Source organism: Aulostomus chinensis, chromosome 19 (genome assembly GCF_037954235.1).
Source record: "Aulostomus chinensis isolate RoL2024-O1b breed Wild chromosome 19, RoL_Achi_v1.0, whole genome shotgun sequence".
In the NCBI taxonomy this organism is placed as follows: Eukaryota; Metazoa; Chordata; class Actinopteri; order Syngnathiformes; family Aulostomidae; genus Aulostomus; species Aulostomus chinensis.
Window position 1 is genome coordinate 3,396,724 of NC_141338.1, and position 26,334 is coordinate 3,423,057.

Sequence of the window (26,334 nt, forward strand, 5' to 3'; positions counted from 1 at the left end):
AGGTTTTACGTGATCCGTGGATGAAAACGGCACAATAATCCACTCATCTCCGGGTTTAAACCGCTGATACCGATAAACATTTTTTTTACCAGTACATTTCAAAGTCTTTTGCATGACTTTGAGGGAAATTTTCCATCACGTGCATTCTCCAACGCATGTGCACTGCCCACATGAAAGACAAAAACACAAATCCTCAGTATATTTAGCTAAAATTACTTACAAGCGATGTGGTTTCATATCAAGTAAACAAACAAGTGGATTAAGATTAACCTGTATCCCCCCCACCCCCATCTCACATAAACAACTGCACTCTAATTTACCTGTATTTGTGAGGCAACTATTCCAGGCCTAGAAATTGCCCCCTCACCCCCAAAATTCACTGACTTTTCAATTTTTTCCCCCTTTTCCTTTCTTTCATGACTGTATGATCCCTGATTGGAGCTACGGCTGCTCACCCTCCGATGGAATCCGGCAAGTACATCAGCTGGTTCTCATCCACTTTCAGTGCAGTCAGCTTCTTCAGTGAGCCTACAGAAGAGAGGGAGGGAGGGAGGAAGAGAGGGAGAGAAAGACAGAGAGAGAAAGAGAGTTACAGACATGCATGCCACAGCTCAGGGCAGCAGTTATTGATTATCACTTGCCGTTCCATCACAAAGGGAAACTTCCATTACGGCAGTTAATTGGATTATTTCATGGTCATCAATACTTCAACTTGTTCCAGTGTAATAAATCCTGACTTCGATGCGCGTCTGACCTCATTTGATTTTATTAGCCTGATCTTAAATGGTACAGATTTGCGGTGGAGAATGAACCGCAAATACTGTTTAACATTTTGGCAGCGGCTGCAGAATTTACTCGTTCCACTCATCCAGAAGAGCAACCAAGAGTGGAAAGTGACTCAACAGTGTCTACCTTGAAAGAAAGGAGCAGTTACGAGCAATAACTGAGTTTCAACATGTTTCCGAAGCATACTTGTGGTGAAAAATTTGAGAAATATGGTCTGAAACACAACTGCTGTGTGATAATATCTCCCAACGCTGGTGGACAAGACGTCGTTTATTACAAGAAGTCACTTGAGATATGCATGAAAAGCACTGTGAGGTCAGAGATCATAAACTCACTTGCCAATTGAGTTGGTACACCTAGATAAAATAATGCAATATAACACAAAATATTGCCTGCATGAGGCTTTGAATATTCAGTTTCTTAATAAATCTGTAGCGAGGTGTTTTTATGGCCATTTTGTGTGCTGTAATTTGGAGCGCTGTGGAACTGCTTCTAATATCAGGAACAATAAAGTCTGAACATGGAGTCCTCATGAAGGCAAGATTTTCTACAGCGCCTCCATGTTATACTGCATTAATTTCACATAAGTGCACCTATTAACTGCATTTAACCATAAAAAAACAGCAAAAAGGCGTGACACAGATTGGAAGGGAGAGAGCAAGTGAAGGTGTTTCACGCTGACGTGAGTCCTGCGAGGTTACCGATGGAGCCGGGCAGCTGCGTCAGGGCGTTGTTGGAGAGCAGGAGGTCCTGCAGACTCTCACAGCCACAGATTTGCTCATCGACCATTTCCAGGTTGTTCTTGGACATGTCCAGGTAGACCAGCTGTTTCAGCATCCCCAGCATCTGGACAGATACGCAAAATGAGTCACACGCTGACATTCCATTAACCTCCAGGTCAGTGTGCACGCCGTCCTGATGTCCACACAGCAGGAGGCACATGCACGCGGGTGATGCGATACATATTCCTGGGCGATGATGTGAGCAGGATAAAAAAAAAAAAAAAAGAGAACTCGCTTTGAAAAGAAGGATATGGAAGAACTTGAAAGGTGAAAACCTGCATGACTGCATGTAGATGTGGCAAACATGATGTAAATTGAAATAAAATGAATAGATCTTTGGATGTGAAAGTGAACAAATCATCAAACTAACGTCTGAGATGTCACCAACTCTGGGCAAAAGAACCTCTAAACGGGCCAGCTTCATGTTGGTCTCCATATACGCTGAAAAAAATATCATTCCCAAAATGAATCAATTATTCCTGCCACCCCTGCTGAGCTGCCGTTACATCAGCAGTTTGGTTTGGTGTAAACAGGCAAAGCATCAAAACATGGGGTCATTTTTACAGCAATTTTATGGAACCTCTGAGTTAAAGTGGTCAAGTTTACGGCGAAAACAAAAACAAAAAAACCTCCACTGCACATCTTCAGTTTGAGCCTTGGAGTTGGTTTAACGCGCTCTGGTGGCTCAGTCCCAAACTTTGCCACATTATTACACTTTTAAAAAGAAAACACACTTTAAATGAAGGAAAACAGTCAGTTGCTGTTTGTCAGGCACGTACACAGATCGACGTCATTGCTTATAAAAAGCCAGACTGTGATTACAGTCGGTGCTGCTGAAACGCTGGCAGCAGAACTAATGCTTTAATTATGACCCAGTTAGAAACAAGCTGGCCGTTTGGATGAAAAATGAATCTCGTGTAACACTTTCTGACTATCAAAACATCATTATACATTAATTATGCTCAAGGAAAATCGCTACTTCACAGCTGCAGAACTTTTTGTTTTAATTATTGTGACATCTGCAAACACAAAAGGCTGCATTTTCCCCCGGTGACTTTTGTTTCTTGTTCATTTGGAAATAAAAGCCTTTCTGGCTCCCTTTCTGTGGGTTTGCAGAGAGCGTGATACCGTTTTGTCACAGATTTAAGAAGTGAGGGGAATTTATAAAGATTGAGAGGATGATTTGAGGCAGAGCAATCATTGGGAGAGAGTGTCAATTATACCCCAGGTAGAAATGTCAGTCTGTTCCCATCCATCCACAGCTCCTTGATTCCAGTCAGATGCTCCAACACCTCAGGCTAAAGAGGACAAAGAGGTGACACGTTAACAGTGTGACTGAGCTCATAAATACCCCTAAATGAACGATGAGGTCATTCATCTATTAGACTGTGATATAATTCTACTCCTTCCAGAGTGCAGTACAACGTATTAACAATGCTTCCCTTCAATATCAGTATGGAGGTGCTGAGCGCATGACATCACTCATCTCGGTACAAGTCACGTTGTCACGGTAACCAGCACCGCAGTCTTCAACAGTCAAGGTTGCTGCCGACTGAGGTTATGTGCAGAAGTCGGCACAGACCCAAGCCTCTGACAGTACGGGAGTACTTCAAAGTAACACAAAACCAACAGGGTGGTTTTTAGGTTGGGTACCACAGTAGCATGAGCGCTACGCATGAGTACCCTAGGAGAACACAAACACATGTCCTCAAATTACTCAGGAGCTAAATGGATGCAACTCCGCGTTGGTACTCAGGACAGAGGAACATTTTTAAAACCGATTCAATGCGTGAATTAACGCGTTAACGTTTGTTACATATGCGAGGTCTGTGTATTTACTCGACACAGTGGACATTACAGCAAAAAGTTAAGGGGTGAAACAGAAACTTGGTACACTGTAACAGGCCTGTTTTATCATGCTGGAGATGCCAGCTGAACCCAGTTCTGCACCTTAACAGACAAACCTTGGCTACGTTTTGTTTTGTGCTGTTATACGCAAAGACAAGATTATCAAAAACCACATGAACTAAAATGAAACGCTCAAATAGTTTTGGTTTTTTTTGGGGGGGGGGGAAAGTGAATTGACTGATGTGTAAAACAGATCCGTCAGGACAGAAAAGCAGCTGTCGTTGGCGGCTCTAAATGAAAGCTACACCTCAGCCAAAGCCGAGGGTTCAGAAATGAAAGAAAAGGGGACGAATGAAGGAGGGAGGGAGGGAGGGAGGAGGTGAGGTCACCACCAGGGAGGTAGAGAGCCCCGGGCATCAACAGACCGACTGACAGACACTCACCACTTCAGTGAACTCATTACTCCCCAGGTCCAGTCTCTCCAACAGTGTGAGCTTCTGCATGCTTCTGCAGACACACGAGACAGGAAACAAGATGGTGAAAATCAAAGAGGTGAATGAAACAAATCTGTTATCAGGACCGTATCTGACGTGATTTCATGGGAGGAGAGCTGGTGTCAGGAATTGACAGTCAATGGAAAACTGCCTTTGATCCGACAAAAGGTACAGCCAGGATCGGGAGTAATGCGCACCGTGTCCTTACACGTCCAGCCAAAAGAAACTAGTTTTAATGTTAGATTTTGGTAGTAAACACTCGCCCCGTCTTCGCTCTCTTCACTAAATAATTTTATGAGGAAATAAAAAACCTTTAAAGCTCAAGCATGACAGAAATATGCCTTAAATAATGGAAAATGTGACGTAGGCTCGCCCTAAGCCAAGGGTGTCAAACACGATTTCTGAGGAGGCTGAAATAAAAATTCAAAACATATTTGCTGGCCAGACAAAGACTGCATTTTTTTATCATTTATTTCCAATTCAAATACTTGAAACTGGCCAAAGTTTCAACATACACAAAACTAAAGTTCCATGAAAGCCAAGAAATTAACCCCCTTATTTGGAGAGAAAAATGGGCCATAATAGCTTCTAGCAGCTTGCAGCATCAACATATAAATAAAGATACAAACAGAGCTGGTTATTGAACTTTGATACACTGACGCCAAAAACGGACTTATTTCAATATTATCAAGTATATTTCTTAATGCTGAGTCATCCAAAACCCCATGTCAGTACCTGAGGAGTACAGGAAATATAAAACTAAAACATAAACCAATTCATCAACTCTTAAAACCACATTTTGGCCAATTATTGATTTAATTGAATGGACAATTATTACATTTATGCGGAAATTCCTTAGAGCAGAAAAAACATGTCTTCCTTTTGTTGAATTGGATCTAATTCTTTGAGAGGAATGTCGCTCGGGGCCTGAAGGAAGTAAAGGTGTCAGCATCGACAAGCTTTCACGGACCTTGAGCTCCAGATATGAATAAAAATACAGGAAATACCACAGATCAGCCTGTTGAGTACACCACACCTCATCAAAAACTACAACACTGTTGCTGTGCTTCTAATAACCCAAACAGAAAACAAACACAAAAAACAGCTGTCAACAACGGAGAGTTTTGTGTGTGTGTGTGTGTGTGTGTGTGTGTTGTTTGAAAGGCATGTATATCTTTGCGGTGAATCATGGATGTTTGGAATCAAACCGAGCGTCTGAAGGCGTCCGTCAGTGAGACGTGTCCTCAGAGATGTTTTGTTTAACTTTGCAACAGAGCCGCTGCTCGCACACGCGTGTGCTGCCAAACACGCCGAGCCTCCAGCCAGCGTAGCAGCCGGAATGAAGGATGAAACGGCTGGCTGGCTTGCACCAGCCGAATCAAACACGGTCATGAGAGGTCCAATTCTTCTACTTCATGTTTGAGGGGCACGGGCTGGTCTGTGCTGGAGGCGTGTCATGGTGCCTACTGAGGAGTGATGTGTGGGGCGCTGTGGGCAACGTGTAAACAGACCAGTAATTATTAAAAAATCTTAATCATCCAGTTTGTTCCTGGTACTCCCCGGATCTGGCTCACGGGCCGTGAACTCAGGCCTGTCACGATGTCTTTTGCTGCATGCTAAACTGCCCCCAGAATAATGGAGCTAAATGAGATCGTTGGAATTTTAAGACTGTTTCATGCCACTGATTGGATAAACGCCAAATCAGACTGAAGGGCTTCCGCGAGAATGCCAACTATATGACTGCGGTGTACACGTGTGGTCTCTGACCACCGACTGGCGAGTCCATCCGGCAGTTACGTAACGTCGGTCAGGCTTATGTGTGGGCTCAGATGTAGCGGCAGAGTTAAGCCAGAATGTTGTCTTTTTCATTGCTCAACGTTGTTAGTCGCAGTTTGGCAGCGGCACTTACTTCGTTTTCTGACATCTGTTTCACGCCGTCACGTTTGTAACGGCACTGTCGGGCAAAAGCACGCCGACAGGTCGACAAGTCTGCACACTAGTTTGATAAGACGGGGAGGACAGTTGTGTTTTGAGTGAGCTTTTTGACGGCTCTTGTTGTGAACAGTTCGAATCAGTACATTTACTTTAATGTCTTTTTTTTTTCTTCTTCAAACACGGGTATCTGCAACAAATGAGTGCATTTTGAGCGCCATTACTCTCACTGGCTTTTAAATGATGTCTTCAGCAATGAATGCTTGATGTCACGTCAAACCACACCGAGATTGAAAGACAGCTGTGGAACAACAACAACAAAATCAACTTTTATTTTGGAAGACAGTTGCTTTAACTTGCAAAATAAAGTCCATGACAGGGGATGAAATGAAGATTTATTTCTTTTGGGGGGGGGGGTGATGATGATCTGTTTTTCCTTACAGCGTGAGTGAGATTCAGCAGGGGATGGAACACAGGGGCCCATCGACACCACACTAGAATCTGTTTTGATTTTAGGTGCTCACATATGGCGCAAACCATAAATATGTTATAAGCCCCGTGGTGATTTTGTAGGTAACTGGAGAATTATAAAAACATAAATCACACTGATATACTTTAGCATGAGCCAGCTTTGTCACATTCTTACCTCAAAGTTGGCAAGAACACCAGAGACCCCCAAGTGAGCTGAAAGAGGTAAGAATGAGCTGTTCTGGCTCGTCCAGACAGTCCAGTGAAATAAAATAAAACACTATGGTGTATGACCCCAAGTTGTGAGGAGCAGAGAAGCTTTATTTAAAATACCGAGAAATTAAGTACATGCCTAGAGTGTGTGTGTGTGTGTGTGTGTGTGTGTGTGTGTGTGTGTGTGTGCGCGCCTTTGTGCAGATGGAGAAAAAACAGAGTCGGCTTTCTACATGTAAGCCCTGAAAAGACTTTGCGCCTCTTTGTCCATGAAAACACTTGTTTACATCTCTGAGATGCTTGTGTGTTGCTCTGGCAACGCTCCCAATCATGAGTCCTTTTCTTTGTCGGGGCTCCAGCTTTTAACACGTCTGGCATCTGTCACATAAACAGAGCAGGACGAGATCGGCAGAGCTGCACTGAACTTCTTACAGCAGCGGTTCGGTCAGTGAAAAATAAGAAGTGTGAGATAAAAGTAAACTCTGCGCCAGGGGGAGGAAGGATAAAAAGGCAAACAGGGAGTTTTGCTGGGGAAAAGGGCAGGACGAGAAATGGAAGTGAAGCGTGAGAAAAGACAGAAAGAGAAAGTAACCCCCCCCCCCCCCCCCCCCAACAATCACCTGGAGCTTTCTCAAATATTCCTGGGGCGTTTAGTCTCCCAGTGGCAAATGGTGAAATAACCCTCACCGCTGCTTCAGTGGAGGATTATAAAACCTGTCACAGCAAGCAGCCAAGGAAAGGGGGCTCTTATGTAACACAGCGGAATTTAACACTACAGTCAGAGGTGTGGCGAGTGAATCAAAGAGGCAGGACGGAAGACCTGGTGGGAGGGGTCGTCAGAGGAGAGACGTGACGAAGCAATAATAGATACCACTCGTCTATTTCGTGACCAAATTGTGCATCAGCCTTGCAGAGTGAAAAAAAAAAAACACAGCTTACTTTGGCAACATCTTTAGCTGGTTTTCCCTCAGTTCCAAGATCTGTAGTTTAGTCAACCTAGAAGCAGACAACAGCAGGAAGCAACATTAAAGTACTAATAACAACTTTTAATATTTAATTGACATAATCCAACGTATGATTTCCGCACTATGATGTACCCTCATTTTCCTGTATATACCTTTATTCTGGAGCCAGGAGGTTCTCCTGCCTACATGGATAAATTACTTAAGTGCTTTCAGGTGATTAACAAAGCCAAGGGTGCAGTTTAATTGTCTCTTGTGCTGCTGTGAGGCTGAACTAGTAAAAGAAATGCATGAGCTCCCACTTGTTTGAATGTAGGCCAGAATCCCATGGTTCTCAGGTCAGGACTTGTACCAACAAAGGAGCAGACCAGGCGACTGGAGCGCACCGTCACCTTCAAATCTTATTATTAAAGTGTAATCAGTTCCCATTTCTACATAACACGGCATCAAGATTATCTTTTGCAATTTTTTTTTTTTTTTTAATGAATCCGTTTCCGCTGTAACTGCGAACTCACGCCGCAAAATAGACGGAACAAACAGGGGGCGTTGTGGCTACATTCAAACCGTGCTACGCTGCTGGCATCCTGCGTCTGTGGTGTCCGTCCGGTGTGACCTTGCAGAGCTAAGATGGAGGGAGAGAACGAGCCGGGCCAGCGCTGCTAACAAGTGGGAAACTCCTCCTGCGTGTTTTGTGTAATCAGGCCTATTTAATCTTGAGAGGGCTAAACACCGAATGTTTAAACGACAAACAACACAAGAACATACAGAGAGAAGCTGTTAAGCCTTTAACACCTCAACTACACAGGAGCTGGAGCGCGAGAGCTAGCAGACGATGGCGACTCCGGTCTGAGACTTGGAGTTGACTTATCGCAAACAATTATGACTTGACTCAGGCTATGTGACGTGGCATTTCCTTACGTAGCCTTCCCATGCAGCCACAGTGACACTGCGGCAAAAGAACAGCAGTTAACAGCAGCGCACCCGCATCCCTCGGCATCAGCTCAGTAAATACTTAACAGGTTTTTGTTCCATTTCTGACAGTAAACTCGAAACCGGTAAAGGTAGATTTGTATTTTCAGGCCAAAATTCAAATGGATACCTTTCAAACAAGAGAAATTCAAACACACGACACTCCACAGTTGTTCTTATCATCCTACAATGACGTTCAAAAATCAGATAAATCTCATCAGGGCCATGGTATTCAACCAACTGTCAGTAATACAATCCCATCAACTGGCTTCTCACACTCACACACACACACACACACACACACACACACACACACACACACACACACACACACACACACACACACACACACACACACACACACACACACACACACACACACACACACACACACACACACACACACAAAAAGTTCAGCCTGAATGAGCTTTGTTTCTGTTGGCAAGTGAAACTAACCTGCCGAAGCTGGCGGGTAAGAACTCCAGGAAGGCATCGTTCAGGTAGAGCTGCGTCAGACTCAGAAGCTGGGTGAAGCCTTCGGGGAGCCTGGTGACACACACGGGATCAATCACGGGAACGATCGCGTCAGGGTTGTTGCCTCGACAACAACAAAGAACTCAACGATGCGTGTGAAAGGGCGACGAAGGGCTGCAGTTGTCGCTACTCACTTTGATATGGGATTCACGCTGGCCTCCACGATAGCTAGGACTTTGCAATTCTTGATATTTTCTGGAAACTCCTGGATACCTGAAGAGAAACGTCAACACAGCAAGGCACGCATTCAGATTTGAATTTTGGGTACCACACGGAGCGAGGCATTTACTCCAAATTTAGGTTAATCAAGCCATTGCTATTGAGACAGGGCAGAACGATTCACCAAAATGTATTGAAAAAAATAAATCAAAATCAACAATATGGCTGATGCAATAACTGCTAAAGGCAAGACATGTGTCGAACTATTCTAAAATAAAAGTCCTGCAGTGCTGTACAGAGATCCTCTCCTGATGGAACCTTTTGTTTGATACACATCCCAGGGAAAAAAAAAAAAAAAAAGGGAAAAAGTTTTTGAAATAAAAAAAAGTATATATATATATATTTTATTTTATTTTTTTTCAAGCTCACAACATTAACATGAATTTTTCAGTTCATACAAAATGTGACAATTACATAACATGTTTTTGGACAGATATTTAACCAAAAAAAATCCACTATATATATTGTTTTGTCCACTGGCCTGAAGGTTCTCTGACAAGCTCTGCACTTTAAATATGCTGAATTGTAACAGGTGAAGTCTGGATTTCAGTTTTTATTTATTTATATATATATATATATATATATATATATATATATATATATATATATATATATAATATAACTGAAATTTAGAAGCTCTCACCAACACTCAATGTGGTCAAGACTTCGCCTGTTACAATTCAGCACATTTAAAGTGCAGAGCTTGTCAGAGAACCTTCAGGCCAGTGGACAAAAAAAAGTATAAAATAATCGTTCATAATGAAGATAAAAGTTGGGGGGGGGGGGGTCACAATATCAACTCAAAGTCATATTTCCCTATCATCCATCCCATGTACTGAACATCTGCATGTTGTATCTCAACTGTTTCATTACCAGTAAAGCTAAACTAACGGCTCCTGTCACAGCGAACAGGAGGGAGGGATAAATCAAGCCATCATGCTGGTATTCAGAGGGAGAGGCTGTGAATACTCCAGCGACCCAGCAGGAAGCCCTTCTGTTCCAACTGTGTACGCTGCAAGTACATTAAGAGAGGCTCTGCACCTTTCTCTCTCTAAACAACCACGGTGGAGATCACCAAAGGTGACGAAATAATAGAGGACCAGAGGAAGGAGGACAGAGGGGAAAACCAAAACCCCAACTCAGCTCCGTGATCGTCTGTAAATTCTCACCAAACAACATGAGAGTGGGGATGTGATCAAGTGTCAAGGTTCATTTCCACCCACTTTGTTTTGTGTTCACAGCACTTAAGCAAAGAGCGCTTTCTGGAGACAGATAAGCTCCTTTAAATGTCAACACGACACACGTAGCTCTGGTTCATGAACGCACCACCACATCCTTCAGCACTTGTTTGATTTAAACTGTCTCTGCTCTCATTCATTTATATTGCATCTACCTTTTAACCTTTCTCTGCCAAAGACAGGTGCTCTGCTTAGCGTCAGGGTTTTACAACTGCTTAGCCTGAAACGCTTCGTTTGAGAAGCCCGAGGGTAACGTCACACATTGCGATAACGTTGACGTTGATTTTCAAGCTCTTGTTTAAAGCAAAAAAAAAAAACCAACAACAACAAAAAAAAACTTTGCAGAAATATGCAACGGGAAGTTATGAAAATGGAACCTCAAAATAACAGCCACGTGACCGTTCTGGGAACTGTCAGGTCTTCAAACACTTCTTCACAAGCGTCTGCTGCCTCTTCTCGGTATCAGGTGGGGATTCATCGAACAGGAAACACTGAAAGGGCTCCGGGGATTCAGAGCTCTGTCAGATTCAACAATACCGATGATGGTCATCATAACTGCGGTTGACGCCACACCGACAAACGTCACTTACCCTACAAAATTTAGCAGATACTACTAAAGTTTATTTGAGACTGGCTGTGTTCCATCTAATGTAAGAATTGACGAGGCTTTACTGATGACATTACTCCTGACACCAACGCAGTTGTCTATTTTGATTATCAGTCTGATTATTAATTGATTCGGGCAGGCTTACACAGATTTTCCGCATCAATGCAACCGTGTCCTTTTCTCCAAGACTGAACAAAATAGAGGAGCTAGAAACACTGAGTTACAGTTGTAGGTGCCTGCGACGTGTATCCATCACAGCAACGTTGACCGTGGATCACCAACATCTTCTCAGTTCATCTTAAAGCCCCACTGGGAAGTAGGAGGCCACTTTAAGCATGTGCCCTCAGGGGTGCTGCTGAGGTCACATGAAGGATACTGGGACACCCTAAAATTTAAGGCTTTAAAAAAGGCGTTGAAAAGTCTGCTTGCGACTTCACCCCTTTTTTAATTCTCCATCTAATCTACCTGACGTGCACGTCTCTAGAAACGCAACTGCATGTGACGCAGCCACGCGAGCACAGAAGTAGAAATGCTCACAATGGCGTAGGTCTACTTAGAGAGGACGCACAAGTCTAAATCAGCATCCAGGTGTGCTAAAGCTCCACTGTTGCTGGCTGCAGGAAATGATTCCACTCAGAGAGCGGATGTCTGGCTAATAACATCTGAAGAGGTGAAAATAAATTGCAAAGATCCTTTTTTTACTTTGAAAGGATGTGAAGCTGATGGGCAACTTAAGCTGGCTGCAGCCTGAGAGCTGCTGTAGCAACAGCCCGGCTGTCATCAGCGGTGAATGAAACAGGAGAGCATTCCATCACATTTAGTCAAAGAGGAAATCTGCTCAACAAGCCTGCGTGGGGCTAATGGGATTATGACATCGGATATTTATATTTGCCGGCAGACACGCTGCTCGGTTGGGAGGAAGCGGCACTTATCATGCATAGAGAGATGCGTTAACGTGGTGCTGAAATTAAAATGAAACGATCGTTGTGCAGACATTACAACTGGCACTGTTGCCATCTCTGTTTGTGAGGTGAAGCAACACTTTGGGCCGCTGCTACCCCTCACTGCGACTCCTTGCTGCCATCAGTGTACACATACCACACGAACAGCACATTTAAGGAAAGCATACTGGCATTGATGAGAGGATCTGATGGGTTCAGGGGGCTGAGGTTCTTGACTTCCATCCCTTGTTATAGCTTGTCCCTACGACTGAACTCTGCTACGTAGATCCCACACATGCAGTGCAGGTTCAAGCTTGTACTCAGCCTTTATCCATCAAGGGTTTGGAGTCATGCAGGTTTATGTCATCACTTCCAGTAAATGTAACTTGCTGTGCCATTTTATCTGTGAATACCTTGGAAGCGTTCTAGCTTTTTTTCCCTGGCAATTACGCACCAATAGCAGGAGAGACAACTAGTTACATGTCTGGACCTCACGGGTCACTGAACCAAAGCCTGTGGAGAGTTTTCAGGTTTCAGCAGCAGAATCTGATGCCCCTGTTTTACACACCTCATTTATCCTGCCAGCAGCAGCGAGGTCTGACCGACCGATTCCAGTTACCGGGATGAAGACATACAGGACAACAAGAGGTCGCTTTGCTTACTGTTTTTGCTGACGTCAAGCTCCCTGAGATTGATGAGGTTTGCGATGGCTGCCGGCAACACTGTTAAGTCATTATCTGGCATGCTCAGTCGATGGAGTAACTGGCAGTTAAACAGTTGCTGGTGGAGAGAAATGGCGGAGAGAGAGAGGGAGAGAGAGAGACGATAAGGCAGTAAATTAAACAACCAATCCTGACCTAGATTTTTGTCATCAAAATATGCTTGGTGGTCATGGCACATCGAGTGTGAAATTTGATGTTTAAATGTCCTAATAGTCTTGAAACTTCTTGCAATAAAAAAGTATGCACGCTGCCATCTTATTTACATGGGGTAAGCAAGTTAGATACGCAGTGACATCGTGACTTCAGCAGAAATGCGGTGTTTTTCAATCAGTTTGTGGAGTAAAAATGAACGAGTTTCTATCCATCACCGTGTGCCTTACTTTAGGCAGATCCTCGATTTGGTTGGCATCGAGGTAGAGTTCCTGCAGGGTCTTCTCGTAGCTAAAGATTTCCTTAGGAACCGTTTCCAGGCTGCAGTGGGAGTAGTCGAGAGACGTTACCGCCTCCTCCTCACCCCGCAAGCAGCGGCACGGCACCAGGCGAACAAACAGGCTCCGCTTGGACATCCTTAGGCACTAGAGAGGGAAAACAGAGACATTCAGAGGGAGTGAAGGATTAGTTGAGGAGGGAGACAGATGTCTAGTGCTACTTTCAAACTTCAGCCTCGAGTCAATGTTTTATCCCTCTGATAGAACGTATATCCAGTCTGTAGAGGGGAGTAAGGAACGCATACATGCAGACTGATCATAACATCAGATCTGCACATCTGGATCATAGCCATGTGGCTGTCGAGGTATTTGCCAGAACAGAATTGACTTCTTTTTTACCGATTTTTTTTTCTCTCCACAGGAGCGTACATGGTGAACAATAATAAATCCCTAATTCCTGGCAGGTGTCTCAGGTCTGCAGGAACTCATCAGCTCAGTGCCCAGAGTTAACGCCAAACATGGTGATGGCTTTTAATCGTTAGGCTGCCAGCTGAAGGAATCCACTCCCCTTGGAACTTAAGACTTGCCCCAAAGTAGCCATTTTCAAAACAAAACTGAAGACTGTTCTTTTTTCTATAATGCTACAAAATATTTGTAAAGGTCTCTTTGGATTACATCTTTCTTGGGATGCAGGATAATATTGACACGTCATTTCCCCCCCCCCCCCCCCCCGTTATATCACCTCTTCTTCTTTGCTCATCAATCAATCAACTTTTATTCAAAAAGCCCAAAATAACAAATCAGAACTTGGTAAAAAAAAAAAAAAAAAAAAAATCATTTTAAGAGGGAAACGCAGCAGAAGTCAAAACAGCGCGGTAAAATCAAGGGCCTCCAAATGTTCATGAAATAAAAGAAATGTCTTCCTTTTAAAATTCAGCATTAATATGAGTTTCTCAGTTGTGTTTTTCCAGCAGCAACAACTGTACTCTTATTATAATACTTTACATTTCAAAATGCATACTACCCTGAATGACCTCTGCATCATAAGGTGCTGTAGGAGTACACTTGCACCACTTCTGCAATTCTCATGGCTGAATATGCACAGCTTCTCATTGTCTTCAGCATATAAGCTGCAGTCTCACTGGCTGAAGACGGAACGCTGATAAAAAGAAAGAAGAAGTAGGCCATGGATCCACCATCGTTTTGGAAATCTAAAAACCCCGCTGTAAAATAAAGAGATACGCGAGTCGAAGCGCTGTTTCGGCTTTCAATCTGGTTGGGGGGATTTTTTTTTTTTTTAATGTACACACACACACACACACACACACTGAACTTTCCAAGCTTGGGTTTCGGGTCAACACAGAGGTTTTGTTCAAGTACAGTACGCACTATGGAATGTGCTCTGGTCAACAGAGGCTTTGTTTGCTGAAGCATGTAGAGAATGTGACTTTTGCTCCCCCTCATCTTAATCTGTACACTGGCACAGCAGCTCATAATCTCCGAGATATTCCCTCGCTGTGTATCCCGAGTGTCTCGCTGAGCTGTACGATTGTGATAGCCTTGGCCTGCGCTATCAGTGGAGACTGTGTGTGGGTGTTGGTACACATTTGGGTTGAGAGGTTGCTACAAAGAACTCTGGCAGTCATTCTTTTGAAGCTGGCATTTGGTCACTTGTGTGAAAACCCAGATTCATGGTTTCACGCGTTGAAATGTTTGAATGATTGGCCAAAGTGAGTTCTGTGGGCAAAAACCGCCTGTCATGAGGCTTGAACTGCAAAACCTTAAAAAAAAAAACATAAAAAGGCTTTTGTATGAACTATAGATTAAATCAGTATTTGTGAGGTAAAATGTCTTTCAAATATGTAGGATGCTTAACTATTTCCCATAATTTGAACAGGCAGCAGAGGGACATGCAGTCCGACATTGTAGTTATTCATGCATTGGATGGTTCCGTATATTTCTCAAGTAACAGTGCATTTGTCTTCTCCTGGTTTTGATTTCTTTCAAATATACTTGGGGGGGGGGGAAAGGAATGCAATGTATTGGAGGAGCCTCAAAGAAAAATACATTTTTAATGTACCCGCGACCCGTATTTATGTCAAAGTTTAAATAATAATTAAGGGAATTTGATGTCTTAGTGTCATTTTACATTTTTAAAAACAGTGTTTTTCTTTTAACCTCTGGCCACACACTGTATTTCAGTTTTGGTCCTTGGAGGGAAAAAGTCCCCCCCCCATCCCCCCCAGATCATCCAAACTACTTTTGGGCCAAGTCCAGTAATGATCTTTAACCATCATAATGACAGTATAATGAAACCTCCTGTCAAAGGAGGAGCAGTCAACCATCCCTCTATCTCATTAAAAATAAGAGCATGTATGTACACACCCACACTCTCAAGAGGTATATTCAACTAAGAGCCACACACACACACACACACACACACACACACACGCACACACACACACACACACCTCAACGAGAGCCGGCTGCTCATTTTTAAAAATACTTGTGAGTTATTTGCTCTATCACCAGAGGGGATGACATAGGACTTGGCTTTGTTCACCTCAAGTAATAAGTGTGTGGATGACGCATCCTGGGCAGAGTGGGAGAAGAGGGAGGGGTTGTGTGATTGAGAGTCACCAGAGGAAAAGGGGTCGATTTCCACTTTGTCCAGCAAAAAATCTTAAAACAGTTTGATTTAATGCAAATCGGCCGGACCAGCATTTGTCAATACGAAGCAACTTACGTCAGCAACTTGTGCCGCCGACGTCACAGCGCCCTTAAATCCACTTTGCGTTGAAATAGTGATAAGCAATATGACAACATGATTTTAGGCAACCCACTGGTGCCGCTCGTGGGTTTCTGACATGAGCGCAGGAACTCGAGAGTATGAAGAGGACATGAGATACTCTGATTTCAGGAGGGAGGGGCAAGATGGCGGGACATACTGCATTTATTTGGTTTTTTTTTAAGGGTTACAACAAGATGAGACATGGCAAAGAAAACAGCAGCAACATTTTGGTTCGGCGGCGGACAATAACAATTTTCCTTCTCTCAAATTCTTTGTGCCAAGTTCCTTATAAAGCTGCCCTAAATTATATATTCGTCAGTGTCAGGGGAGTGACGATGGGGTGAGACTCAAACAGGGATTGAAATACAGCCCAATTAAAAACAAAAAACAAAAAACAAAAAAAACAACAACGTCATGTCACCCAGAGAAAGAGAGAGTTAGAATAACTAGATTAGTCGACCTAAGTGCAGTTCACTGACGTCTATGTTGCTTCCTGCGCGTAGAGACAAGAAGAGGGGAGAGTGTTCTGGTCTCCATCTGTGTCTTCTGTGTAAAGTCATTAAGTTTTGTCCAGAAAGTTGCTAGAACTGGCAGCACTCTCATGACTCCACACACAAAATATTCTTTTTACTTTCCGCTTGTCGCAGCAGACTGTTTGTAGCTGAACCTGCATGTGCCTTCACCATTCTACATTTCCTCTATCCTAGGAAACCCATCAAACTGTCACGTTTTCAGAATTGTGGTGCTGATTTGGCAACCGACTAACACCCATCTCCTTGCTCCTTCACCAGAATGTGGGTCTGTGTTCAGTCCAGGCTACTGGAAAATGTACTGAAACCTCTCACTCGTTTGGCTTCCATCGAAGTATTCTGATGAACATTAATGAAGTATCACGCTGGAGAAAAAGTTGATGGAATTGGCAAAATTCAGGGGGAAAAAAAAATCCCTCATTATCACAAAAAAAAAAAGTTTTTACGACTGCACGAGGAAGTTGTTGCCTTTTTCAAAAAATATCTAATGGCTAAAACAGGCAAACCCTCTTTTTTTTTTTTTTTGCAGTTCTTGCTGCTCCTTATGACCAATTACAACTTGTCCAACTGAAGGTAATTCCTCTCCTCATCCTCTGCTAACAAACGTCTCTCGAAGATGTCTTCTCAAGTCTGTATGATGTGATTTAAAAAGAGCAGGAGGCCATATTTCGATTTCACTGCGCAGCCCCAGTTGCTAACGTGTTTTTTGCTTTCTCCTACAATAACAAAGTCAAGTGGGCTGCATAACTACAGGAGTGCTATGTATACTGTGTGTCTGGCTAAGAGTAATCTGGAAGGCACTACACTAATGAGAACCTCGCTGCCTGCAACATAGATAGGCTTATCCACTGACCTACATGTTACTGGAATGATGACCGACCCACTACATTCACCCAGCTTTACTCCATCAAGAGCATCTGACTTTTCAACTAAGAAAGTTCAAGACATGCAATTGCCATTTCCAGACATGTTAAGCTCTTGGCAGAGATTTTCTTTCTTAGCCTACTTGTCTGAGCAGCGAATTTACTTAAAACAGCATGTTCTCTCGCCTAAAAGACGTGAAACGGTTAAAAAGCACCTAAAAGCTGTGCTTCTTTCGATATTTCAAAATGTGTGGGCATGTGTGAATGGTGGACATGTGACTCGGCAGCCTGGCAATGGTCCTTGTGGCTTCCTCTGTGCAAGAGTGAATGAAATAGTCAAGAGGGCAGGCCAGTCATAGATCCCCCAGTTCATTCTTCCCAGTCAGAGCCGGGAAAGCAGTGCCACAACCCTGTCCCTGTAACTCAAGTGCCTCCTGGGTCAGTGCTGTTGCTATAGAGACTACGGTCAAGGGTAGAATCAGCTCCCCAGCCCCTTAGTCATACACAAAGCACACAGCTGAGCTTGCTTAACTGCTTATGAAAGCTATTGACAGATAAATTAAGACAAGCTGGACAGACAGCTCTACATAAGTCAAAGCATAAGAACCGTTACTGAAAGGAAGAAGCGAAGGAGACAGGCCCAGATAATTGGACCCATCGGCTTAATTCTACTTTATCCAGTTGGAATTTTTTGGGAGACAAAACCTTTGTGTGCTTCCACCAGATATCGATTCGTGACTAAACTTTAGCAAGGCTGAAGGCCAACCTGTGCCAAAGTGCAGTCAGTGATCATTGTAATCTGTCGGCGCGGCAACAGTGACCACATCCAAAACACCAACATCCCTGCACGACACGTATATTTGTTAACGGCTGGTTAAATTCTTCTGACTTGTTTTCAGCAGTCACTTGCAAGCTTCTGCAAGGCACCGCTAAAAATCGTATTATTAACTGCAATGCTGTCTGGCTTTTTTTCATACGTCAGCGGACAAATTTCTATGCCATCTTCACTTTTTTACACGATAGGTCTTCATTTCTTTTGACGCTGTGTTACGACGTGGTTCTCCAAGCATTTAAATTGCACAATTTGCGCTGCAGGGCGGGCAGGACAAACGGAGTCGGTGTCACGGCTTAAAATGTCCACTCACTCCACCCCACAGAGTACACGTAACCACTGGACTTCAGGTGTAAGAGGACATGAAATATTGGAAAACACAAGGGAAGAAAATGACATACAAAGAATTAAACAGAAACAGAAAGTTAGTTCGTGTGGTTCATTTGTGCTCATGTGTGTCGTGTGTAAAGAGGAAATGCAAGTGCAGCCTTTGACATTAGCAAGCGGCTTGTGTTATTTATAGTAAATAGTACTTGTCTGGTTGATATGGCAGAATGTGATTAGTACGGGCTAGCCCTCGCCTTATGAAAGGAGCTTTTGATCCAGATTGCAGTCAACTGTTACAGGATTGCTGCGCCAGAGCTGAAACATTTTATATTGGAGATTATGGCAACAAAAGCCACGCAGGACAAAAAAACAAAACAAAACATAAGGACAACACCAGAGCCTGGCGAGCCCGTGGGATACCTTCGATTTGCCTCCATCTGTGAAGGAAGAGGAAAGAAAAAGCAACTTCCTCAACCCAGGGTGGCGTGCCAGAGGACTATTGGATTGTTTTCTCACCCTTCCCATGATGCAGCTGTAACACTTATCAAACGGGATCATGTACTCCACCATGATCCCGTTTGATATTCCACTGATAAATCATACAGAGGAATAGAAATAACTAGGAAAGTGTAGGATTAACAACATGCTAATCTTGTTAAATGGATATTAAAACTTTAAATGCCATATTTCACTATCATTCAAGTACATTTCGTTTTAGGGACACACCAGAATGACCACACTGCTTTGAAATGTGAAACCGCCCCCGAACAAGGATTTTCCGGCTCCACTAGCAGTCCCTTTAACCCATTAGCTGACTAACTGTTCCTACAAATGTTTTAAATATGTATTTTGAGGGACATCAAAAGCTTCAAAGCAACAATAGGAACACTGTATAGTATTACCTAAAAATAAAAACACTTATTAACTACGGAAATGTTCTCCATATTAAGTCTGTTTCCAAAATAGCAATACAAAATCTTGGGAGCCAGATGCAAATAAATAAATAAATAAATAAACCCAGAGTAGCGCGATTGCCTCATAATGGATCATCCTTTCTTTATTATCATTTACTGTTGTTATTGTGATTTCACCTAACTAGCTTCATCGTGACACAAAGTTAGCCTAAAACAATACTTTGCCATATCGATAAAAAGTCCATTACTTGTGCGGCCCTATTGTGTGACGCTGTAGGCCACGGGGTTTTTGAGATTTTAGAAGCGTGGCTATAAATAAAGCTGAGTCTTGGAATGACACAGATTCAACCGAGAAGTTATCTTACACATAATTAGAAGCTCCCTTCACAATTTTAGCTGCGTTATTCCACAAATCACTTTTACAGAAGTGGTTTTTATGCCTAATATAATGATAGCTAAGCTGTGTGTTGTTTAGTCTAATGGCACGGTTTGAAGACTGCTACACTAAAGAGAAGCGTTGAAGACGATCCCTAACGATGCCTTTCCTCCAGGCACCTCATTAACAGCACCATACTCAACTCCAGTTGGCACAACAGGAGAACTGCTGCTTCTCAATAATGCAGTGGAATATTGAGTTAAGAGGGAAACAGTTCAGCAGCTGACTAAGACACACACAGCCGTGTCTGCATACTGATGCTAATCTCAAACAATGCAGTCACAAGCACATCTACACCGACACACATCTTTCTTATTTTACCACTGCTGGCAGTTAACATATTTTCTCTATGGCAGGGCTTGATGACTAAACATAGGAAGCGGCCCGTGAATATGAAACAGCAACAGGAAATTTTGTCTGGAATCACAGCTGAAATGGGTAGAAAGCCACGTATTCAGTATCTGTAGCGGGGGTATGCAACTAAGTGGAACCTGAAGTTCCAGTTTCACTCTCTCTGGTTTTGGTTCTCACCGGCGTTCTTAGGTCTCAGTGGTCTTGCGTGACTCCAGAAAACAAAACCATGATTGTTTTCTTTGAATTTGTGGTGAAATGGGGGTAAGTAATCTGATCTGTGACAAAGACAAAGTGGCTTTTACAGCATCTTCCCAACTTTCAACTCTGGACAGACAGGCTCTGGTAGACTGAACTCACATCAGCAGGTTGAAGATCCAGCGGCACATTTACATTTCACATCCAAACACAGCTCTGTATTTATAGGACTTTTTGTTTATGCAGGTTATTGCACTTCATCACTTTGAAAATATAAAGAGAAACATATTGTTGCAGTGCCTGACCTCTTTCCCTCAGAGCTGAACTTTATGTACCATCATGACAGGTTAACCAATTAATCAAGTTGATAAATTAATCAGTGCATTTGGGATGCTTTACAAACTTTCAGAACTGGCATAATTTGGTTCTGATTGTGGCCACCAGTGACGAACTAGATGGGGAAGGGAAGTGCATCCCAGGGACTGAAGTCTCCATCCACATTAATAGTTTACCAGAGGAAAATGTACTTCATATTAAAGAGCCAGCCAATGGGTTATTCATATAATTGACAGACATTTTTAATGCATGGTGTGTGTGTGTGTGTGTGTGAGAGAGAGAGTTGGCGGGGGGGGGGGGGGGTCAGCACAAACAGGAATTGGCCCCTCAATCGGCTTTGTAAAGTTGAAAAACCTTCATGTTCCTGGGTGTATTCAGTAGAAAAGAGATATTAGTTTCCATGTTGTGTGCAATGAGCTTTGGGGATATAGAGAAAGAAGCTGGAATGATGGAGAGGAATGACCGTTAGAGCAGAAAAAAAAGTGTGGTTTAAATGTGGAGGTAATTAGCCACTGAAGTAAACACAACCAGTTAAAATAACTGAACCCAGCTTGTAACAGAACATACTGACAACAGATCATGAGGTACTTGCTCCAGATATTCACAGTCAAGCTACTCTCTGTTCCAACTACAATACCCAGTTTTGGCGACACCCGTGATGTACAACTACTGGACCCCGCCCACGAGAATCCACTGGTGGTCATAGCTTCGAGTGCTAACGCTAGCATTGGAACAAGAGTGGCGTTGCGTTTGTCTCACAGATGTAACAACAATCTTGCACATGTCGAAGTAAATGAGAGAATTTTATCAGTCAGAGATGGTTTACTGCATCATGTGACACGTGCACATAAATGGGTGTTTATTGTGACAGAAATGTGAGGCAGAATGAGGTATAAATGGCTTCAATAAAAATATTCCCATCAAGTAAAATCAAGCTGGACAAACGAGACGGCGAGTTGTGTTTAGCCATCATGTCTAATTAGGACCAACTGAAGCCGTAATGAGATACATTTCATTTCGTCTTTTACTCTCGGCACTTTCGTCCAGAGGATTTCAAATACTCTGCATCTGGAGTATCTTCAGTTCAACTCCCTCTGAGATGGCTATCATAATTACTCTAATGAATAATTTCCATGCTATATCTTTAGACACGGATGGGCCTCAGGCAAATGAATGCAGTCTTCATTCCACTTCATTTGTGCAGGCACTTGAGGTTATTGAGATGTCATGGATCCCCCAGAGGAAGACGCAGTCCTCCTCCAAAGGTTAGGTCCTCACGACCCTGCGTCAAGGTGATTCATTAGCATGTTTCACATCCTCTGTTCCTTCACTCGCGACAGTTGGTGAAATCCTAAGTATTGAAATGTGTGCATACAATACTACAGGAAATGCCTGAGCAGACCTCTGTTTGCGATACACTGGCAAGTAAGGCGACAAGGTTCTCCAAGGAGAAAAAGGGCGATTTGTTTTTAGACCAACATTTACGGAACTGGGTTTCAATCAGACTTTAACTCAACATAAATGAGATCATTTATTTACTTATGTCTGTTTGGCATCCCACCTAATCCTTGTGAGACAAAAAATCATAAATGAACTGCAGGTGTCACACCTCCCCTGCTTGATATGCAGGAGGAGGGTGACCGAGGGTGTCAAACAAATGTAGTCCTATGTTCATAGTGATGTGTGTTCTCGAGAATCTACTTGAGAGAATGAAAAACAGAAAGAAATCAAATGTGGGCAAATGTAAATCTACTAAGACATGAATGAAGGATTATCTGAGACAAAGGGCTCTTGTCTGTCGAGAGGAAAACTCGATGTGTTTGAATGCCTCTATTCATAATCCTGAGGTTGTGTTGCATGTCACAATGTGATCTATCAGACAATGGATCAAAAACATGGCATGATCTACCCAAGCAATGTTTAATCTGCTGATTAGCCTATCATGAGAAAGTAAATGCATTTACCTTCAGTACATTCAGAGAGTAAGAGGGGGAGATACGGCCTCATCAACCCCAGACGCCGCCCATTATCTGGTTAGCAAATCATTCTGTTTGGTCATGATGACATGGCCGACTGAGCAATACAACAAAAATAAAAACTGATGTGCAACCTACAGTGTGAACTCGAAATGGATCTGCTCCAACATTCAACGCGTTATTCCCACAGATTGTACACATAAAATCGGCAATGTGTTTCTACTTTCTCTCACTTTGCAAAAAAAAAAATGACGCAAATAAAAAAAAATCTTGGACACACCATCGAAATGGCAGAACCGATCAATTTGCAAAAATGAGTGAGAACTTGCTGTTGCAGGAGACAGCTAATAAATCCTGCTGGTATGGGAGATGTAAGGGTGAGGGGGAAACAAGTTCTGATATTGTTTAAAAGATTCAGAATCGATATACATAAAGAAAAACCTGTGACCGCTCTGATTGGTCTGATTACTTGTTATGATCCAGATAAGCGAACTGCATCACTGCTCTCGATGTCAGTAGTTCAACAGTACAGGCTTCCTCTAGGTCTGAGAGAGACAATCCTCCATTTGCAGGTGAGACAAAGGCGTAATACTGTATATTAGTTTCATGATGAGAACTACAACCACAGCTTTTTATCTTCTTCTTCTGTCCCTGAAAGCCACTTCCTGGTTGCATGAGGGCTGACGACAATTCTGCTGAGGTCTGCAGCAACAGGGTATCCTGTGAGACAAATTCACCACAGCTGTTCACACTCAGTGTCACTGTCAGTGCAAATAATGCGCAAGACGCATGAATTAAGAGTATGCAGCAGAGATGGTAAATCAATAGCGGAAAGTGATGTCACAGTTGAAACACTGAGAGGAAAGTTGGTTCTGTGCCACGGTCGCCTCTGTTGAGAAGCCCTAAAAATGTGCAGCACAGTGCAACAAGTGGCAGTTCAGGCAAAACAAATAACCACTTGCTTGGGACACCGTGTGAAACTGGCGACAGTTAGTGTGGTGACAAGAGGTAGACGACATTAGACTTTGTACTTGGGAGTGCAGAGTTGCCGTCTCGACTCCACAGATTGCTCTATGAACTGAAGCACAGCACTCTGCCCATCCTTGCAACTTTACTTAGCGATGAGCAAACAGCTGAGACCAGATGAGCACATGCTAAAACAGTTTACATAGCCTGTTCAAATAGACGTTGCGTCACATCTCTGCCAAGGCGCCCATGTTTTTAGCGGCGCCTGTTTGTCAGCAAGATTATGCAAAAACAGTGATGCCGATTTTCACCGGACTTGGTGGAAGGTTGTAGTTCAAGAGAAAAAGAAAATTACCAAATTTCGGGGTAGATTAGTTAAAGTACTGCTTGGCGGCAACAGGAAATGATGCATTCGATGTACTCCTACTTGGTCAACAGGATCCATCTCACATTAGGTCAGAAACACCTTAGGACCTTAAGTGACAGGTTACTATGTTTTTGTTTAAGGTGTTACTGTGGTGAGGCGGACGATCCTGCCTCGGAACAGAAAACCACAGCCACCCTACATGATCAGGTCTTTTCCTGTTTGAGGAGAGTCGTGGCCTGAGGACGTCTACAGGCAGAATCTACAGCTTCTTTAGGGCCCCAGTGAGAAGGGGTCAGGCGCTAGCCTTGGAAAACGGTATGCACACCCCAAGTGCTTTCTAGGTTCAAACAATTTGGCCGATGATTTAACCCCAAACCCTCTCCAAGGACCGACAAAAATGTTTCTAATTTTCTTTCCTTCCTTTTGGCTACACAATGTCCAAAGACTTAATACTGAAGAATACTTTTGTGTCTGATGTGATTCAAAGTACACAAGACTGGTTTTCTCCTCATTAAGACCTAACCAGGGCAGCGGGAGAAGGCTCTGCTGGTTATAAATAGTACAGTGCTCAAAAATCCCTTCTGCCAGCAAGTTCTTAATTAAATATGAGATCTAGTTAAATATGAGCTCCTGGGATTCATTTCTGCAGAGAAGAGATCCGAACAATGACATTAGTGCTTATTAAAAATGTTGAAGCAACCGCTGGGGTTATAGAAAGAGTGCATGGTACTCAGGTTGGAATGGTAGAAGCCTAATTCAGGTTGCAATTACTAACTATTAAAGAAATATTAGTCACCTGGATGTAACTCCACTTCTACAAGCACACGCTCCGCCCTTGCGTAGGGTAACACGATGACAAAAGAACACAAGAGGGCGGAGCGTGCATGAGTGGCCTAGCAGTACAAAGTACAAGGTTTATATGATAAACCCATGCAGTAAACTGTCTCGTTACTTCAAAAGTAAACAGCCGTTTATAGATTCTGGTGCTCCGATCCATCGGAACAATAATCACGGTACTGGGTGTTCTGAGGCTCGTGTAGCAGCCAAAAAAGCAGCCAAAGAAGTTTTTGTTAGTTCCCAAGACAAGAAAATGCTGATAAAACCCAGCCTGAATCTTCTAAGGAAATCATATTGGTGTTGGGAGCTGAATCCAAATGGCAGTTGATATAAAAAGGTTTAGAGTCCAGGTCAGTAAAAAGAAAGGGTCTGATCAAAATTCTCAAACCCCCCCCCCCCCTTGGTCTTGGTTTAATATATCAAATGAATGACATCACAAGGTTGTCTGTATCCAACTCAGAAACGTATCCAAAAATCAGAGTCCGTCTTTCTCTGTCTGAATCAAAAACTCATGCATGCATTTGTCGTCAGCGAGCTGGACTTCCAGACCCAACTCTCAGTAGACTCCGGCTAATTCAGAACACAGCTGCATGTGTGCTTTCTGACCAGGACTAGAACGTCAGACCACATAACTCCAGTCCTCCGAAACCTTCACTGCCAAACCTTTTGTTTGTACAAAAAGAATACAATTCAAAACGCTCCTCTTCCACAGAGCACTACGGTAGCTGGTCTGACTCTACACAGTTTATCCCAGACATGCCCTCAATCAGCAATCCGTGGAGATCTCTCCTGTCACAAGGTGAAAATCTTAACTCTCGTACACACGACACACATCTGGGTCCGGTGGAATGGCGTTCAACTTTTTCTGCACCTAAACTACAGAGCAGTTTGTGGCTCTTTGATTTATCCAAACCCCGTTTTCTTTGTAGCATTTCCTTAATAAACCATGTGTGTGCATGGCTCTTATCTTTAGGACACTTTGGTATACTTTGTCTATCCGTGCATAAATGGTCCTCCGAATAAAGAGCATATCGATGTTTTATTTTGCTTTCATGTAAAGCACTTTGAGCTGCAACTGAATGTAAAACATTGAGCCATGAATGCAGAAGCGGGAAGCATGCTGTGTTTTCTTAGTGCACCGATATTCAAATTTCAATCTTTTTCTAAATCCAAGTCACGCAACATAAAATTAGTGGTAAACATCTGATGTTTTGCTTGTATATGACAGAGAGGAAAAACCCTTCCATTCTAAGCTCGTCACACGACACCATGTATGTAAACTTCTAACAAACACCGTATTCACTGTTTATTTTGGACTACAGCATAAGAGATAAGCACAGAATGGGCGTTAAGAGTGGACCTACTCTGCTGAGAGGAATGTACAGTAGGTTCAAGTGCAACAGCCCGATACTGTATGTCTCGTTTCCAGCTCACAAGGCTCAAGAGGACCTGGAGGGCTCATGATCT

At 43.1% G+C, this 26,334-nt stretch overlaps 1 protein-coding gene across 4 annotated transcripts in view; it reads right to left on the reverse strand.

Moving 5' to 3' along the window:
• erbin (erbb2 interacting protein) overlaps positions 1–26,334 on the reverse strand; it is a 55,721-nt gene that overhangs the window by 17,229 nt on the left and 12,158 nt on the right. For all 4 annotated transcript variants that reach the window (XR_015110308.1, XM_086186613.1, XM_086186612.1 and 1 more), the window contains exons 3-11: positions 13,096–13,290; positions 12,656–12,773; positions 9,123–9,201; positions 8,911–9,000; positions 7,463–7,519; positions 3,860–3,923; positions 2,792–2,866; positions 1,488–1,632; positions 456–528 (exon numbers count right to left, since the gene is read on the reverse strand). Coding sequence is in view for 3 of the 4 variants with exons in the window: in XM_086186613.1 (XP_086042739.1) it covers positions 456–528; positions 1,488–1,632; positions 2,792–2,866; positions 3,860–3,923; positions 7,463–7,519; positions 8,911–9,000; positions 9,123–9,201; positions 12,656–12,773; positions 13,096–13,281 (887 nt within the window). In the remaining variant the exon portion in view is untranslated. The remainder of the gene's footprint in view (positions 1–455; positions 529–1,487; positions 1,633–2,791; positions 2,867–3,859; positions 3,924–7,462; positions 7,520–8,910; positions 9,001–9,122; positions 9,202–12,655; positions 12,774–13,095; positions 13,291–26,334) is intronic.